Source organism: Thunnus maccoyii, chromosome 20, assembly GCF_910596095.1.
Source record: "Thunnus maccoyii chromosome 20, fThuMac1.1, whole genome shotgun sequence".
Taxonomy (NCBI): Eukaryota; Metazoa; Chordata; class Actinopteri; order Scombriformes; family Scombridae; genus Thunnus; species Thunnus maccoyii.
The window spans coordinates 15,847,973-15,866,274 of record NC_056552.1 but is presented as its reverse complement, the minus strand read 5'-3'; the positions used below and the strand labels follow the sequence as shown (position 1 = coordinate 15,866,274).

General features: G+C 37.5%; 1 protein-coding gene and 1 pseudogene across 2 annotated transcripts; one reads left to right on the top strand and one right to left on the bottom strand.

Annotated features, from left to right (window-relative positions):
• Positions 1-18,302, top strand: part of LOC121887371 — a 37,566-nt pseudogene that overhangs the window by 16,534 nt on the left and 2,730 nt on the right.
• Positions 1,641-13,474, bottom strand: LOC121886944 (integrin alpha-M-like). 2 transcript variants are annotated; one of them, XM_042397375.1, is made up of 29 exons: positions 13,358-13,474; positions 12,208-12,305; positions 11,686-11,756; positions 11,407-11,521; positions 10,937-11,061; positions 10,675-10,817; positions 9,728-9,878; positions 9,090-9,240; positions 8,725-8,798; positions 8,364-8,484; positions 7,677-7,813; positions 7,431-7,577; positions 7,125-7,343; positions 6,863-6,996; positions 6,394-6,536; positions 5,960-6,111; positions 5,702-5,827; positions 4,809-4,882; positions 4,374-4,515; positions 4,185-4,283; positions 4,017-4,096; positions 3,828-3,911; positions 3,655-3,724; positions 3,446-3,544; positions 3,240-3,320; positions 2,987-3,097; positions 2,776-2,889; positions 2,580-2,690; positions 1,641-2,336 (listed from the first exon to the last, which is right to left on the bottom strand). In XM_042397375.1, the coding sequence occupies exons 3-29, from the start codon at positions 11,734-11,736 to the stop codon at positions 2,244-2,246; spliced, it is 3,147 nt and encodes a 1,048-aa protein (XP_042253309.1). In that variant the 5' UTR covers positions 11,737-11,756; positions 12,208-12,305; positions 13,358-13,474; the 3' UTR covers positions 1,641-2,243. The 2 variants fall into 2 exon arrangements, with proteins under 2 accessions (XP_042253309.1, XP_042253308.1); XM_042397374.1 differs by lacking the exon at positions 13,358-13,474 and adding an exon at positions 12,732-12,946.

The window sequence follows — 18,302 nt, the reverse complement described above, 5'->3', positions numbered from 1 at the left end:
TACCATGGCACCAAATGGTGGTCCGAAGCTATCAGGATGATCGACAGCCACTCTTGTCTCTCTCTCTCCAGCAGCAGGGGAATGAGAGGAAGAGCAGGAAAGGCATAAAGCAGCCTCTTTGGCCATGGCGTGTGTGCAAACTCATCCATCCCCAAGGGTGGATCGTCTTGCAGCGTCAGGGGGAACCTTAGCGGGCAGTGGGTGTTGTTTTGACTGGCAAACTGGTCCACTTCCGCTCACCCGAACCAGTCCCAAATCTGCTACACCACCTCAGGGTGTAGCACCCACTCGTCTGGCAGAAGGCTGCCTCTCAACATGAGGTCGGTGCCCCTGTTCTCCAGACCCGGAATGTGGAGGGCTCTCACAGACAGGAAGTGTTCTGAGACCCACACCAACAAGTTCTCCGCCATCTTCAACAGGGCTGTGGAGTGGACTGGATTTATTTCCCTACAGCCCTAATCCAAACATTGGGGACTGGAGTGTGTTTCTTGGCCTGCAATTAGTGGGTGGCTCAGAGGAGTTTGAGATCTCAACGGTCTCAGGCTGTTGTGAAAATTACAGTGACCAAAACAGCTACAGTGATTATATCCAGCCTGTGTGTGTGGACATTAGCAATGCCAGATCTCTCCCTGCTGGAAGTCAACGCTGGATGGCAGGCTGGGGGACAGGGAGCAAGAGCACAGGTAAGGTTAATATTGTTTGCATGAGAAGTTTAATTTCCATACATCTTTGAGAGTTACTTTGTACTTTGTTGACTGTTTGTATTCACATTAGTAAATGGGATTTTTTAGGCACTGACAGAGCTGGCACAAGTCTTTGAGAACTTGACACTTGAGTAAAAAATTGTGGGAACGCTTCTAACACATTTGCACGCATACCATGGACATTCAGCGGGTAAAATATTTTTTCCCTTCCACCAGTTTCTAAACTTTGTTTTTCATCATGTCAGAAGTTTGTAAATATTAGTGTTTTCAGATTCATCTTGGTTCCAGTTGGCTGTTGTATCAACAGGAGGGAGCAAATCTGTCCATGCAGACATTCAGATCTTTGCCAAAACTTCAAGATTTGGGTCATTCTTAAAGGAGGCAGTGGGCAACATGCCTTCTCCTGCCGCCACAGGAGGAGCAGCAGGTTTCTCCGTGTCCTCATTCCTGTCCTTCTTTTTACCCATTACCTCTATGTTCCTGTTGTCAAGCTGTTAGGTCTGTTGTCAACGGGATGCTTGAAGCAATTCATTATTGCACTTAAAAGTCAAGTTGACTTACAGCTTTAAACACTTCTCATAAGCCTTGTTTATATTCTGTATTTGCACGTACAGTAACTCAGGTCAAATAGAAGAAAACATTGAAGAAAGTGTTGCATTTTTAGGCCAAAGATGTTTATATTTTTATAAAAAATAAAATATATTTTTCTGTAGTGTGATGAATTATTTTAAAAGATAATGTCAGTTTCAAAGTCTTCCACTGAATCCATTTAAACGAAGGTCAACTTTTATGTTATTTATGCTCTACTCAATTATAACTCTGTTTTCTTTCTACATAAAAATGTCATGATCAGCTTTGTATAAGGTCAATTTTCATTTTAATCACATATGAAATAAAAATTGATGAAGCATCAAATGTCTTTTTACATACATTCAGAACACAACGTTGCACATTTTAAAATGTATTTAATAGCAAAGCAGCTCACATTGTCAATAAAAGTGGTATCAAATACATATTTATCTCAAGCAAGTAAGGTCCCTGCTCTTAAGGATTCCACCTTGTATTTCAGCAGTTGTACAGTATCATGTGATGAAACCCAGACTCCAAAGGATCATAATGTATTGAATAATTTTTCACTTAAAACAAAATGTACAAATTAACACACATGGTTTGCAGGGATATAAGCACAAATATTTAATTATAGACCAACAGTAAGCTATTCAGTTCAAAATGTGGATTACAAAATCAGTTTTGAAGCTCTAAAACTCTTGCTGCTCTATGTATGGATCACAAGCTCTTTTTCAGGATAATGAAATGAAAGTGTTGCAAGGGTTGCACAAATATATTTTCCATTTAAATGTGTATTCATGAAAATGGCAACACATTTATATATTTTCTATTGAAGACAAACATGCACAACAATTTATGGTACAGATGAACTAATCTGAGATGACAAAGCCAGTGTAGATGTTGGAAGAGTTTTGGTGTTTTCTGGCTTGTATCAGCTTGTCTGTGGGACATCAACTGACTTCATGTTTGTTACTCTGGTGTGGGTTCGCCTCCCTCAACCCCCGGATCAGCTGTTTGTTCCTCATTAATCATCTCCTTGTATTTACTCTTGAAAAATCCAGCCTGAGAGTACAAAACAAAGGAAGTTATATAAAAACACTGCAATCCTGCATTAGAGATGCACAATAAAAACATAAAAAGAACCAAACCAAATGAAAGAATAATAAAAATGTAAAGATGCCACATTCAAGTATTGTCACTGGGTGTATTTTGTGATAAAGGGTGCCCAATACTAGACCTCAGGTTGTCTTATTGCCTCCATAACGCTGTGTAATAAACGGAAACAGTGCATGTAAAGTATCTCACCTTGTACAGGCCAGCAGTGAGTAAAGCCAACAGAGCCAACCCTCCCAGAGATCCTCCAACAATCTCTTTGGTGAAGTCTGGTTCAGGATACACTTCTACCTCTGCCACAATCTGAGATGTGCAGTGACAGATTTTGGATCAGATCTCCATTCAAGCTCTTTTCAAACACAAATAAACAAATCCGACGTATAATTACCTTGTGAATGGGAGGATTGTTATTTGACCGCACTGAAAAGAAGATGTACTGGTTTCTGTCGTACTCCAGACTGGCCGTGCTGGTCAAGAGGAATTTGGCAGAATCAAGTCCAATCTGAGAGAGAAAAACGGGGGAGTCAGACATTTAATTTAATCTTTAGGATTGTTCATTTTCATTAAAACATTATTATTTTTACACACACATTAGTTACCTGCTTTATCCATTCAGAACTAAGGTTGGCAGAGATTGTGTACTTTTTATGCTCCTGTATTCCCATGACACGATTGCACTTGAACACTCTGCAACTGGCTACAGAGCAGTCCTGTGGGTGATTAAAAGGAGGCCTACATTTATTGCTGGAAACAGGGAAAACGTATGTGCACTAAAATACCATACATTTCTAAATCTATATATGATTAGATTAAATTCCACCATGTACAGATGGTAGAGCCTCTGATACTTACCACTGACTTATTTTTCTGTATCTGAGCAACAAAATTTGTAACGGTGGGTTTTTCATCTTTATCTCTTTGGCAGTCTGGAATCTGAAATAGAGCTGATTCATGTCAGTTTAACAGAGAACAAATTCATCCACAAGGCTTTAGTTGCATAAAAACAGCTACATTTGAGACTTCTGGGGTTTCAGTAACAATGAGTTCCCACATGTTACCTGCAAACTGCTCGAATCCACCCAGATGTCTTCATTACCGAGCTTTATCGGAACTCTGATCACCACAGTGAAATTCAGTGCTCTGATGTCATTTATAACCTAAGAGGGGAGAAAAGAAAAAGACCTACTGAGCATTTAAGTCAAGTCTGAATAAAGTTAATTAACCTTTTTAAAAAAAAATGATATTATGATAGGATAAGATTTTTTACCTTAATTGATTGTTGGAGTGGTTTCTGCAAATTACTCTTGCCGTAAGTGAAATTGCTGTAGCTGAGGGAACTGAACAGAAACATTGAATGTTTCAAAGACATTAAGCTTTACAATGTCACTTTAAATTATTTTAAAATCTTTTTAAACTTATTAAATCACATGGAGCACAAACCTTTCAATTGTCATAAAAATGCTGTACTTCACATCAATCCCTTTCATTTTGTAAAGTTCACTTGACTTGGAGTGCTCGTTCCCACTAAGAGAGGTGAAATTAATTGTACACATGAATAATAATAATAATTGTCACATACACACATGTACAGTGATGTGCTTATAGGCTGGAAGATGAACACAACAGTACCTGGTGGCATTTGCAGTGATGAATAACTTCCTGTCAAGTTGACTGTTGCTTTCAATCCCATAGGACACAATGAAGATCGCCTAAAATGAAAAGAATGAGAGAGATCAGATTGTCTCCTCTCTCGGCTCAGCTGCAGTGAGATGAGATGCTTCTGTACACACTACAAACCTTAGCGTTGCTCTTGAAAATAGGCTTGTCAATAGTGCAGTCTGTCTTTCCTTGAGATAAGCCAGCTCCACTGTCCAAGGAGTTGCACTCAATTCTTCCCTTTATTAAAAAACACACATAATCCACAATCACTGCATAACCTCAGGGAGCAGCTGACAAGAGTTGAATTGAAACAGACTTGATCCTCACCTGCAGGCCTGTAAACTTCCTGTAGGAGAGCCCAGGTGGGTACGTGAGAATGACATGGCTGTTGTAGGAGTTTTCCTCCCTGTTTTCAACTGACACAGTGACCTCCAGCAGTTCATCAATGCCTACTTTGACCTCTGAGGAACTGATAGAATAGGAGAAAATGGAAAAGTGAAGGTAGGAAAAAAAAACATTGCACAAAGATGAAATTGTAACAAATAGAGTCCGGGTGCATGTAACATTAGTCCAGCATATACAAAAAGAGTAACATGCCAAATGCTATGCTTACAGAGTAAAAAATTAAAAGAGCATGCTGACCAATTTGGGAGTGCAAAAAGAAAAGTTAAACATGTCACCTGCCCACCAATAGTGAATCCACAAATAATACAGTAGATCCAAACACCTAAGTCAGGCTTCACATTTGAAAATCAGTCTCACCTGGTGAAGTTGAAATCCACTTTCAGGTTATCTATACAGTTGTTGTCATTGCCGCAGTTGATCTCAAAAGGTAACTGTTGAAGAGAGTATTTAGTAAACCATTTTGTTCAGAAAGTGTAAGAGCAAATGGCCAAGACAGACATGACAAATGAATGGAATTACAATTGAACATTATTCAGAGAGTATGATGATGCCTGAGCATTTCATAGTACTGGAGAGCTCTTCACATAGACCTACTTCACATACATAGTACCTAATGGTCAATTATGTGGTGATATCTGTCATGACCTGGCAACCATGTAATTAATCACAAAAAGTGTTGTCAACATGTGACAAACATGAATCAGAAAGTCAAGTTGTTTTTCTTAACTTCACAACCCCTGAACTTTATTGTTAAATCTTCAGTTCAGTTGAAATTCTGACAGTCAGTGAAGACCACATGTGAAAAGTGTGAATTGAACTGGTTCATTTTCCCCATTAGTGTGATTCTTCTGGGCAGATCTGAACACAGTAATCATACTCACTCAGGTGTGGACCAAAACAACCGCACCGAGACCATTTGAGGATATGGTCTCGGTCCAGTCCCAAACAAACTCTGGAGTGGTTTGTTTTTGGTGGGAACATGATGACGTAGCCAAACATTCTTCAGGAGTTTCTTTTGTGTTTATGTTCTTGCTCCCACCCCAGACACATGTAAGCAATGAGAGGAGTGAATGTTCTCTTGTGGCTTGTAGTGATGCTTTTTGGTTGGAAATCAAACCAACGGGAAAATGCACCAAGTTTACCAACTCATCCACTGATTTGGACCAGAGCAAACAAATACAGGTTTGAAAACACCCTTAGTGTGAAATAAAACTGACCAATAAATGGGGGTGTCTTTAAAGATTACTTACAGGATGAAAGGTTGTTGTCTGAGCCTGTTGGGCCAGACTTGGCTTGAGATTTTTGTCAGAAGGCAAACCGTCAAAGGTGAATCGGAGCTCGTTGTCAAGTGGATTCAGAGCATCTTCTGGACAGGCCTGTGAGAGGAGGGTACTATTATGAATATCAAGGTAGTGAAGGTTGGTTGTATCAAAAATTATGTTTTTCACATTGAACCTGTGTGGGTTGTAGTGGGTTTTCCTGATGTTATTAGGTTTTAAACAACTCACCTCAATGTGGAAGCTCACACTGAAGCATCGTTTCTCTAAGCCAAGAGTTATTGAACCACTCTCCTCTTGTTGTTTCTCCCTGATGTAAGCTCGGTTGTTTGGGACCTTACGTGTGGCATCCAGTGTTAAAGTATAGTTAATTGTTGCTCTAGCTAGAACAGATTAGAGTTTAATTTAAAGGTTACTCATGTACACACATACAAGTATGGATGGACAGTGGGTCTGTGGTTTAGAAACAGTTAAGAGAATCAGTGACCTTTATCTATTCGAGAGTTTCTGGTCATAGTTAAGCAGATTGGCATCCAGCTTTAAAGTATAATTAATCGTTGCTGTAGCTGGAATTAGAGTTTCATTTAAAGGTTACTCATGTACACACATATCTAAATGGATGGACAGTGGGTCTGTGTTTAGAAACAGTGAAGAGAATCAGTGACCTTTATCTACTGTAGAGCGTCCTGTCATGGTAAAGCAGATTGTAGCTGTGTTGTCCAGTGGTTTTGAGCAGTCTGAGTTTTGAGTTTGGATTTTGTTTGGGTTGAAGGTCACCGCAGCATCGACCATTACTATAGGCTTTGATCTGGAAATGGACAGAGTACATATGAAAATTGTAAAGCAGTATACCAAAATGACAACTGGTAAATCTTATTTTAGCTGCCTGATACAATCTATTATTGGTGAACAGTTCTGTCCTAAATTGGTAACAAGGTCTTGTTACCAATTTAAAATTGTGTTACCGTGAAAGGTGGACGTAATCATACAACCTTATGGTTGTATGATAATCATACAACCTTATGGTTGTATGATTATCATACAACCTTATGGTTGTATGATTATGTTGACACAAAAGAACACAAATGGTAGAATTACATTTGGGAGTAATAATGTGTGACAGGAGCATCTTACCTGAGTAAGACCACTGTTCCCTTTGAACCCACTGCTAAATCAGGCAGATTGTCGTTACTAAGGTCAAAAGACGACTGACTGATCGATATACCAAAGAACTTCAGTCCTGGCTGGACTTCAGAGGAAGCGATTCTCTACATAAATGAAAATATTTGAATCAATCAAAACTACATTTTGTCTAGATTATATATTAAATACAGTGGCAAACAAAAGGCCATACATATCATTCGAATCCTCTTGTTGCTTCTTTGTTCTCGCTCACCTGTGAGTAAGTAGGATGAATTCTTCCTCCTCCTCCTATTTCGCTGTGGAAGATGTAGATGCTACCTTGACCACCATTCTCCAAAGGTGCTCCAACTGCCAAATCATTGAGACCATCACTGTCAAGGTCAGGCAATACAGCAAGAGAAGACCCAAACCTTCCTTGGTCAGATGCATCCCCTCTCAGCACTAATGGATTATCGAAGCGACACTCAACTCTCTGGTGGAAATAGGAAAAAGGATGAGAGTCAATGTTTGAATTCTCATTGAAAAAATCCAATAGATTCTGGATAGAACTGTCATTTACCTCATTTGATAAGCTGCAAACATAAACTCGTCCTTCTCTATCAACGTCCATGTACATAGGGGCAGATATGAGGACTAGGTCAGTGTACGTGTCACGATCCACATCCATGGCACAAACCACTGCACCAAAATATTCACCAATCTGAAACTGAAAGCAACAAAAAACAATTAGTAAAGTGAGAAAACAACAACCTTCAATTTAATATAAACATTAAATCTTTACATTGTCTTAATCGTGAGCACACACCTGCCAAGCAAAGGGATCAATTTTTTGGTTACGACTGTTTTTGTAAACTGAAATCACAACTCCTCTGTGTTGATATCTTGGAGCACCTACAATTGTCAGTGTGCCCAACCGCGTTTTGGCGACTGCCATGGAGTAACCTAGAATTAAAGAGTCAAGCACATTAGTATACAAAGGCTAGACCAACTAAGGACAAACTGTATCTTTTACTGATTTTTTAAGTGTTAATTACATAACATCATCATTATCTTTGCTGGGAAGAATCTTTAAAATTACACATTTCAGCAAGCTATTAATTACAAATAAGCATTATTTATTCTTTTTTTGATTTAACATTAAAAAACTTGCTTTGGGTCACCCCCTACACACTTTTCCTTGCAGGATGCTTCTAGTTCAGAATATTCTTTGCTTTTCTTGTGTGCATTTAAATCTGGATACCATGAGGAGCCTTCACTTTGGTCTTCCCTGAACACATTTTAAAATCATCACAATATCTATATAAGCTGCGTCTTCAGGATTTGTTGATATCTTACTGGCTTCTGCACAACTTTGAATCATAGTTTTCACTCCTTAGTCCTCATTTGTTTTTTTCCTGTTCCTTTCCCAAAATCTTGTGTTTTCAAAAGATGGGAGGAAGGATTACAGTACAGCAGTGTAAATACACCATTGTTTGTACTGTAATATTCATACCCAGATAACTGTCAGGTTCCATATTTGAAGACTCATAGGAGATCCTCTTCTGGCCTGTGCTTGTGTATTGCTGGTAGCCTCCCTTCCACTGGTTGGCACCAACAATACCCATCTGAATCCCCTGCAATTTAGACAGAAATGTATAGAAAATGTGTTTGGCACAAAACATCAGCCAAGGAAAAGGCTAAATGCATCATACATTCATCATCTGGACCTTATATAGCTATATGCTTTTCAGCCACAAGGAGTGACACACAGACGTGTGTGTGCGTGTGTGTGTGTGTGTGTGTGTGTGTGCATCTGTGGGCGTCTGTGTTTCTAAGACTATACTGTCCAGTGAGGGTCTTGTGTTTTTAATTACCCCAGGCACATAAGCTGCACTGAATCCCACTTGAGCCATTTCCATTTTCAGTGACTCTCCACCAGTTTGAGATCCTGTAACAGCAACATAAATTAATTAGTATACAGATTTGAAATTTGATTATAGCTCTGAGTTGTAATTATAAAGTATTTGCCTAGATATTTATGTATTTTTTTGTTAAAACAGTAAGTCTATATTTTCTAATATTGTCCATGTCACTTCTAATGACTGACAGTTCAGTTTAAAATGGCACTTCCTAATGAATGACATAATAATTGTTTACTTTGGAACTATAACTTTTACAGTAATATCACAATAAAACACAAAAATGATGTGAAGCTGTCATGATAAGGTTACATATGTACCTTCAATAGAGAAGATTTTGTCCTGCAAACTCTGCCGTATTTTTTCAAGAGCGCCAAAGTTTGATACTTGAAACACGTGGTTTGCTGAGGGTTTAGAGGCAATGGTGTCCAGTTCCTGTTTTGCTCTGTAATTATTGAATGCACCCCCCACCTAGGGATGTTGAGAAAACATGTTTGAGGTGTTGTACTGTACAACAAAATCAATTTGTATGCACAAAAGTAAAATATTTGCTCCATTTATATTACTGACTCTCAAACTGATCATCATGTCTTTAGTATGCAAGCATGCAGCATTAAATCATTTGTTTTTTCAGTGCTATTAAAGGTTTGTTTGATAATGCCTTTAAATTTTGGAGTGTAGAAAGTATAAACTATTTTCAGAAACACAAAAGGCAATTTTCTAGGTATACCCGAAACTCCTCAATTATGGTTGAGAGTACAATTTTAATTTATATAATCAAAAAAAGAAAGATTGTGCCTTTAATGTGGACAAATAACATTTTGTGACATTTCATTTTTAAAACCCATAGAAAACAGAGTATAGGTAGCTGCTGTCACCTGAGCTGTATGTGATGTGTTAGTCAGATGTGCTTTAACTTTTTAACATGTTAACACAATACAGTATAAATGCAACTTACCCCAATAGCAAATCGAACAATCTTTTTCTTTTCAGCTGAATTTACTGCATTTTGCAAATACGCCCGGTCATTAGATTCTCCATCTGTAATGACTATTAAAATCTTCTTCACATCTGACCTGGAGCCTTTGCTTGCTGAGAAGACATTGTTGCTGTCAAAAGAAAAATCCACTTTTAATACATGTTCTTGTGGTACATTTTTAATGAAAGAAAATTAAATGTCTTTTAGGTTAAGAAATCACTTGTCACTTACCTCAGTAGCATCAAGTCATGCAAATAGTTTTGGTTTTATTTGTACAAGCTTTGAGATGTCTCTCTGAGATTTCTGAGTAACATGGACATTGTTTCTGAAAACATGTTGCTGGTGAATTTTTAACTTTTTAGTGCTATGAGCACAGAAAACAAAATCCCATACACTCTCCATTGAGGCAGAAATATCAGATCCCAGGCAAATAAAACCAAAACTCTCATGGCTTAATACCACAAGTTGTGCCATTTAATTGCTGTCTTGTTGCCTCTCAACAGTGTGGAGGCAGAAGAATCCCTCAGGTGTCCAAACCCCAATTTAATATTTCCCAGATTAACCAATAAATATAATAGTGAGTGGTGTGAGATGTACTTTAAGTACTGTAAGTACTGTACTTCTAAAAAATTATTTTTCTGTATAATGTGTTGAGCTGATTTTAAATTACACCATTATATGTTGTGTTATAATTAAATTGGTAACAGTAGATTTTGAAGTATTTATTTATAGAAATGTTTTAAAAAAGTTTTGAAAGTTTGCCAGTTTAGATGTAATGCTGCTGATTTGTATCAAACTTGGCATGACTGCTGAAAATCAGTATGAACAACATATCATAACACGATAGGAAAACTCTAAAATCAAAGAAAAACACATTGTTAACTTCTGAGGATGGTGTCACACATTAGCATCATGAAGGCACTTACACAACGTGTTCGATGGCTTCAGCTGTGTAAGTCCATCCAGTTAACTGTCTTATTCCATCAATTTGAGATTTCCAGTTATTAGTATCAAAAGTGTCAAAGTAGTAATGGATGGTGGGATCTGTGGAGAACTGGACAATGGCAAACTGGAAAAAAGAAGAAAGAATGGAAATATGTATGGATATAAATGGAGATATGTATTCAACAGTCAAATAATCAAACAAGTTACATGGAGGGCTGAGGTATATTTTGAGTACAATCCTACCTTTGTATCCTGTCCCTGGAATGATCTGACCAGATTTTTCACAAAAGTCTTCATTCTATCAAAATCCTGTGAATCTACACTGCCTGAGCCGTCCAACAGAAATGCAATCTCTTGGGTCCGACACTCTGTCAAAAAGGAGAAATACATCTGAATAATTAATAATTATATACAGTTTCCTCTTAAGCACAGTGATTTAAAACATTTATGTCATCCTGTTGTGAACATTACACATTGCTATATTGTCTGTCTGCTTGTTCCAGTGCTCAGGCATACTGTTGTGCTGATCACTCCAGAAAAGCCTCTTGGCAATGTGAAGCAGTATAATACAAATAATCCAATGCTCAGATTTCTACCAATATTCATGTTGGGTTGTGTGTATGAAGTGATAAGTGTGTGCAGTTGTGCTCAAATATTACTAGACCTTTTTTATCACTACCTTTGAGATTGTAAAAAAAACTCAACCTGTGTACCTTCAGAAGAAGAAGGCATAGAGTGTCCAACACGATTATGACTGGATAACTGCAAGCATACACCACTATACAGCGTGATACTTTTGCAGTCCTTTGGGATGGTTGGACCACATGCCTGAAAAGAGACAAGGCCAAGTCCTGATTAATAGATGATTATTTTGCTGTTTTTAAAACAATACATGTTCAAGCTGAAAAAAAAAATGGATTTACTGGTAAAGATACAAACCTCTGCATTTTTATCATCAATGACATGTAAATCTTTGCACTTCACAAACTTACCAGAGTGTTTTGTGTGGTGGGATCACTTGTCATTGTCAAACCAAGGGACATGTTGACTGCAAATTCTGGCACTGCATAAAAACATCAGCCATCAGTTATGTTAAAATCATCAAGATACAACACAACTACATGCTCAGTGACCAAACCACAGCCACCACTAGTAAAATATTTCCCTATCTGATTTGATAACTATTACAACATTACCCAGTCATGACTGTACAGCAGTGTCTCACAACTATGCATATTTTATACTTATATAACCAATTTACCACAAAATGGAATACAATCTCTATCTTAACAAGTCATTTTGTCAATTATTGAGTCCTAACATTTTTAAAAACAAAAGGAACTGTTATGGGAACAAGTAGAATAACGTTATTATATTCAATCAGTTGGCAAGTAAGCCAGTAAGGATAAAGAAAGATGCCCCAGTATCTGTCTTACAAATCCCCTGAAACAATATCTATCAGATGACAAAAGCTAAAGAATCAATAAAGCATTTTGAAATGAGTAGTTGCTCACCTGGTACTGATACTTTCGTGCAGGATTCGGTGGAGCACTTAAATATTTGGCCTCTTTGACTTGATGAATATTGTGCAAGGGGGGCACTGACCAGCAAACTGAGGAAATAAAACCCAACAATCAAGTGAGAGCACCCGTTCAGGGAGTACAGTGTTGCTAAATAAATCCCACATTTTTAATATTAAGCAGTGTTGCATGCTTATGACCTCATTACTGTGAAACTGGCATATGACAGAGATGCGGGCTGGAAAAAAACCCTATCATCGCAAATTTGAGGCAGCATGTGCAAATTTCCCTCTTCCTCACCATCGGGCAGTCTAGGCACGATTATCAAACGGATCCAAAGGACTGTAACGTCACTTGACATGTTCAACTCACAAATTCAGCCGTCGTTCCTGAGAAAGATTGAGTGAATGTGTGCCAAACAGTCATCAGTGATTTCTCTATTGTGCCTGAATTAAACTGTAAGTGTTTACTTATGCATCACTACACATTGTTGATAATTATGTTAATATCAGACTTACAAATATATACGGTTCATTAATAGACTGTTTCAGTAGTTTTAGTGTTCTAAGATCTCTAGTTAAGAACTTATATTCTCTGTTCTGAATGTAATTTCAAGTAGATTGTCACAAATAGGTGGTGTGACTAGCCAGTAAAGTAAATGTTCAATGTAAACGTCGCTTGTTGTGCATTCCCTTCATGCTGCTCTCAGCGTCGATATACAACGGTGTGCTGTATATCCCTAGTAGCGGTCGAGAGAGACCCCTTGTGGTCATTTGGAGTACTGCTTATACAACGGTGAAGCTGACTGTTTGCAGCAGAGTAAGCTATTACGGTAGGTATTTCCTTGATTGTCCAGAACAGTTTGAACCCAATTATATATTTGTTGTTGCTTATGTTCCTTCAGATAACCACAACTTCAAAACTTGATGATTTGCTGTTTATCCATACTGGATACAGGACTCAGTGTACACATCTGCTTTTACTCATGTGGGACATGATTAAAGATCGTTGACTGAACTCCTGGATTGCCGCAGTTTTTCTGACAGAAGACTAAGGCCAGACCTGTGTATGCCAGCATTCAATCTAAATATATATTTCACACAGCAGATACAGTTACTGTAGACCCATGATCAACCACACTTACTCTGATTGTCTTTGTACCACCTGGTATCCAAAACCTGCAGCAGAGTTACTCAGGGACTTCCAAGCCACAGGATCAATATTGAAAAAAAGTGCAGCTTGTAACACTGAGGAACAAAGAAGGAAGAACCACACAATTTATCTGATTTAAAGCCACCATGTGTAAGGTTATAGTATCTTTCAAATTATTCTCATGTTTTTATGTGCAGGAAAAGGAGACAGTCCTGGTGAAAATCTGCAGTCTGTGTTGCTTTCAGTCTATACAGTATATGAGGTGTAGTGTATGAAGTGTTGTCTTTTTTATACAACCACTGGCGGGTGCCAAAGTCAGATTGTTTTTTAAATTCTAAACATAGTGGATGTGAACAAATTACTCTACATGACAAATACTAAGACTTGAATGTAAAAATACAGTACACTACTTTACACAGTATCTATATTTGCCATCACAGGGGATATCCTGTCATGGAGTGATACTTTTGTTTAAATGCTGCAAAAATAAGATCTTACTTTTGACCTTTTGAAGTTTTCTAAAAACATGAGGTTTTCTAAGAATGGTCCAAGTTATATAAACTCTTTGACCACCTGAAAAAGTATATACTCATGGCCAACAGCTTTAAAATGGTTAACTTCCCTTAATGGATCTGTTGAACCTCAGGCAGACACTTGCAGATTGATATGAATAGATTTTGTTAGCCATTATATTACAAAATGTTCCAAAATTGCATCATGTTATACTTTTAATGTCACAGTCTTTCAAAATAAAACAAAAAACCCAGTAAATGCATAAAACAATAATAATAATTTTATCATCATCAATTTTATCCTCAGGTTCTGCTTTTTCTGCTGTGGCTTCAGGAAGACAATTACAGAAAATAATATATTGTAAATTTTATTTGTTAATGTTAACCTCCTCCATCATTTAGTTAATGTCATCCAATTCTGTTGTGTTTTTACACAGTCTCAATCGTACTGTAATATATATCAAACTGAAATAAACCACCACTAGCAGAAAATATCATAAAGGGGGTAGCAGGAAGTTTGTTACTGCCCTCCCACATAGCAACTTGTCACATTAGATACGGTGTACTACAAAAATTATTGAACATTTACATCAGCTTCCTTCTGATAAGTGAGATATATGTAAGATGTGTTGTGTTGGTGTCTGATATGTTTCACAAGTTGTATATGTTCAGCAGATATGATCATGTTAACTTTCGAGAGCCGAGTAATGTCTGTTGCAGTATTAACAATTCAATTTGAATTCAAAAATAATAATAATTTAGGATGTCTGTGTTTATGTGTCAGCCCTCTGAAAAACAATGCCCTCAGTCCACCTTGCAAGCCTGCACAGGATAAGTGGGTATATATAAGAATTTAATGGATGAATTTAAAATAATTGAGGCTCTTATAATCGGTTTGACAAGACACAGGTGGGGGACAATGAACCAGTATTTAGTTTTATAATTAGTGGCACTGTGTGGCTATTTATAAAAAAAAAAATAGATGATTGCGCAGTATCGGTGAAGCTATTTTTAAGACTGAGTTGGTCACATACTAAGGCAGGAAGTTTGACTCACAAAGGATGAACCATAGATGTAAAAATGATCATTTAAATTTTTTTTCTAGATATTATGGAGAAATAGTGATTACAGTGATAGATAGTGATTGCAATTATTGATCTATTATCCTTTGTGTTTTTTAAAATAAAACAAATGATAATTTATGATTATAAAAGTTGTTATGATTGCAGTATGTTATAGAAACATAGCTGCTGAAGATGTATATAAAATAAGATATTAAATGAAATGGCAGGATCCTATTTTCACTGCTGGCACAAAAACTCATAAAGGGACAATGAAAAACAAAATCAGGATGTACAAATTTTGTCTTACCTGACAAGAATAATGTGGTAGATATTATCCAGTCCATTGTGTTACTCCCATGAAAAATACTAAAAGTATGACTTATTCTCTGAGTTGTACAAATTAAACTATGGAAACTGTTTCTACTACTGAAGCTGTGATGGAGGGAGACGTCGAAAGCAAAATGCAGAAACAATAAGATGACCGTTCAAAGCAAAGGCAATCAGTTAGAGGAACTTTTATGTAGGAGGGGTTACAGTATTGACAAACACTTTCTGTATCTTACTATATATATATATATATATATATATATATATATATATATATATATATATATATATATATATATATATATATATATATAATAACGTGTAACATATTTTTCAAAGACTTTCGAAGTGTATGTCTAACACTTCTAAGACGTAGAAGCAAATTATTTTCAAGTTAGTTTCAGGGCAACTAGATTAAACCCAGAATGATGTTTTGGGTACTAATGCTCATTCTGATGTAAGTGTGATAAATAATGATTAAAATGTTACATAGAAAAATAAAACATTACCACAGCCCTTGTTGGCAGGTATGGCAACACATTTGTCACTGAGAAAAAACAAGATGATGTTGGACACCAATGTGAGGAGGTTAAATTTCATATTACAAACAACCTAGTTTGATTAGTTTGTTCAGGCAGACAAACACCCCCAAAGGCACTGTTTAGACAAGCCTTCTTGTGAAGAAAAAAATCTAAAAATATAAAGATGCATTTCTCCTTTTCTGCTGGACTTCCTCTGCGCTCTGATCCCATCTGTGCGTCAGAAATCTTTGTAGTGTGCCATATAGAGGCAGACACCATGAGTTGGTAGAACATAATTGGATTCAATGTCTGATAGATAACTTTGTGTGTATTGTTGTCTGTTTATTCATAGTTTTGACATTTAAAACATTATAGATGTATTTTGGAGGTACTTACTGTATGTACAATGACTCTAAAGTTTTATATTATGGTGCCACAGGTTTTTCACCTATCTAAGGAAACAAACAGCAGTCTGCCATATTAAAATCTCATTCTTTTTGATTAAATTAGTTTCATCACAACTTCACCTGGAAAAAAGTTTTTTTTTTTCTTCTTCTTCTTCTCATCACAACTCTGCACACTGTCTCATTTAGACTACAGCCTGTCTTCAGAAAATTCATTCATTCTCTTTTCCTGCTACTTCTCACTCCAAATGTTCTGACCATATATAGTGCAAATTTTCCGAGCCTTTCTCTGTAAGAAGCAGATATATAAAGCATTATGGATCATGACAGTGTGCTTGTGCAACCTTTGCCGAGTCACAAAATGGCTTTGAGGAAATGGATCTGGGTGTTCACGCGAGCCTTTTATCTGCAAGAAAGTCACACTTAGATCGGACCAACCTCTTTGTTGAGCTGCAGATGTTGTCAAAGTAGTTTAATATATAAGAGCAGCCTATTATTTAATCCTATATGTTTTTAAATGTCATATACAGTATTGATTTACCTACAATAAAATGTGTGAGCCTCCACATAATTCATTGTTTTTGTGGCAGTGATTTAAATATGGGTTTTGTTATTTGTATAATATCTATTTTAACTCATTAATAGTTATCACACATTTGGAGATCTTTTATGTAACATAATAAAGTAAGCTACTGGTTAACGTGGAAACTTCACTACTTTTACTATTACTTTCTATGTTTTCCTCCAATAGATGAACATATCAGCATCCAAAAGCTTTCCCTTTTAATTAGCATCAATATTTGTAATATTGTAATAATTTTTCTCTCAGAAAAACTATTGTTAGAGAAGTTATTGTCCTGGGCAATATATTCCATCTTTACATACTAAGTTATTTTATTAATTTTCTTGGTGCATTGAGATTTATTTGAACATTTATAGAGGGCTTTGACATTTAATCTTTGTCATTATGTATCTTTCTTTCACATACCATATCATAATTTATCAATCAAAGTTCAGTTTCATTTTTGTGATTACTTTAATTTAAAGACAGTTGTATTTAATAGGAAAACGAATGCTGAATCACCTCTAACCTTCACGACTCCAAGAGCAGGAAACAAAGGTATGGACTCTATGGACTCTATGGGTAATACTCTCTTCCTATCACTCGCACACAATCAACCGCTGAAATTTGCTTGTATGTAGCCGGCTAATCAGGACGCGCCTGCCGATTATGTGTGTCTTGCACACTATATAAGCAGTCCATAGGTTGAGGGCTCCGCCTGTGCTTATAGAACTAGGGTTACAACATCGTAACCTTCATTCTATCTCACACAGGCTCCACCCTCTATTGGACTCTATGAGTACAGTAGGCTGAGCCTGATGAATGTCATCAGAGTGCCTCACTGAGCCCCTCCTACTACTTTATAATCTAGCTGCTTAAGCGGAGCAGTAGGGGGCCCAACCCAGTTCAGTTAATATGGACCTGAGCTGGGTGAAAACATGGCCTAACCTCACAGGGGTCATAGGTCATACACCAAACACTCCGTCCACCCCATTTCCTGAGTCATCTTGGATCACAGGAGAATGCAGGCATATAATTGCCCAGAGGGGGTCAGGTGCACCACAGCTGATACTCACACCACCCTTTTCACAAGTCCCGAGTTGCACCCGTGAGCACGGACCTTGAAAAGGAGCCCGGATTGTCTAAGAGATAGAACCTTATGAACAGACAAAGCATAGACCAGGACGCGGCCGTGCATATGTCCTCGACACTGAACACTGAACAAGGCCATTGACGCTGCCATGGCAGGTGTGGAATGTGCTCAGACCACAGCAGGAGGGTCCTTACTCATCTGCTTATAAGCTTGGGAGATGCACTCTCAAAGCCAACTAGCTAGGCGCTTCTTGGATAGGGCTTTACAAGCCACTCCCTCTCCATAAGCACACAAACAGCTGTTCAGTGCACTGAAAGGGAGATGTGTGTTCAACATAACATGCCAACGCACATACTGGCCACAGGAGGTACAGTCCCCACGGGGTGAAGGACAAAATGCCTCTATCTGAATAGTTTTTGACCTTCAGCGGGGGACTGCACTCCACGGTCGTGTG

Coding starts and splice junctions, on each gene's coding strand:
- LOC121886944 (XM_042397374.1), bottom strand. Junction 7,814..8,363: donor GGAACCTGACAGTTATCTGG/GTATGAATATTA, acceptor CTTTAATTCTAG/GTTACTCCATGGCAGTCGCC. Junction 3,912..4,016: donor ATCACTGCAAATGCCACCAG/GTACTGTTGTGT, acceptor CACCTCTCTTAG/TGGGAACGAGCACTCCAAGT.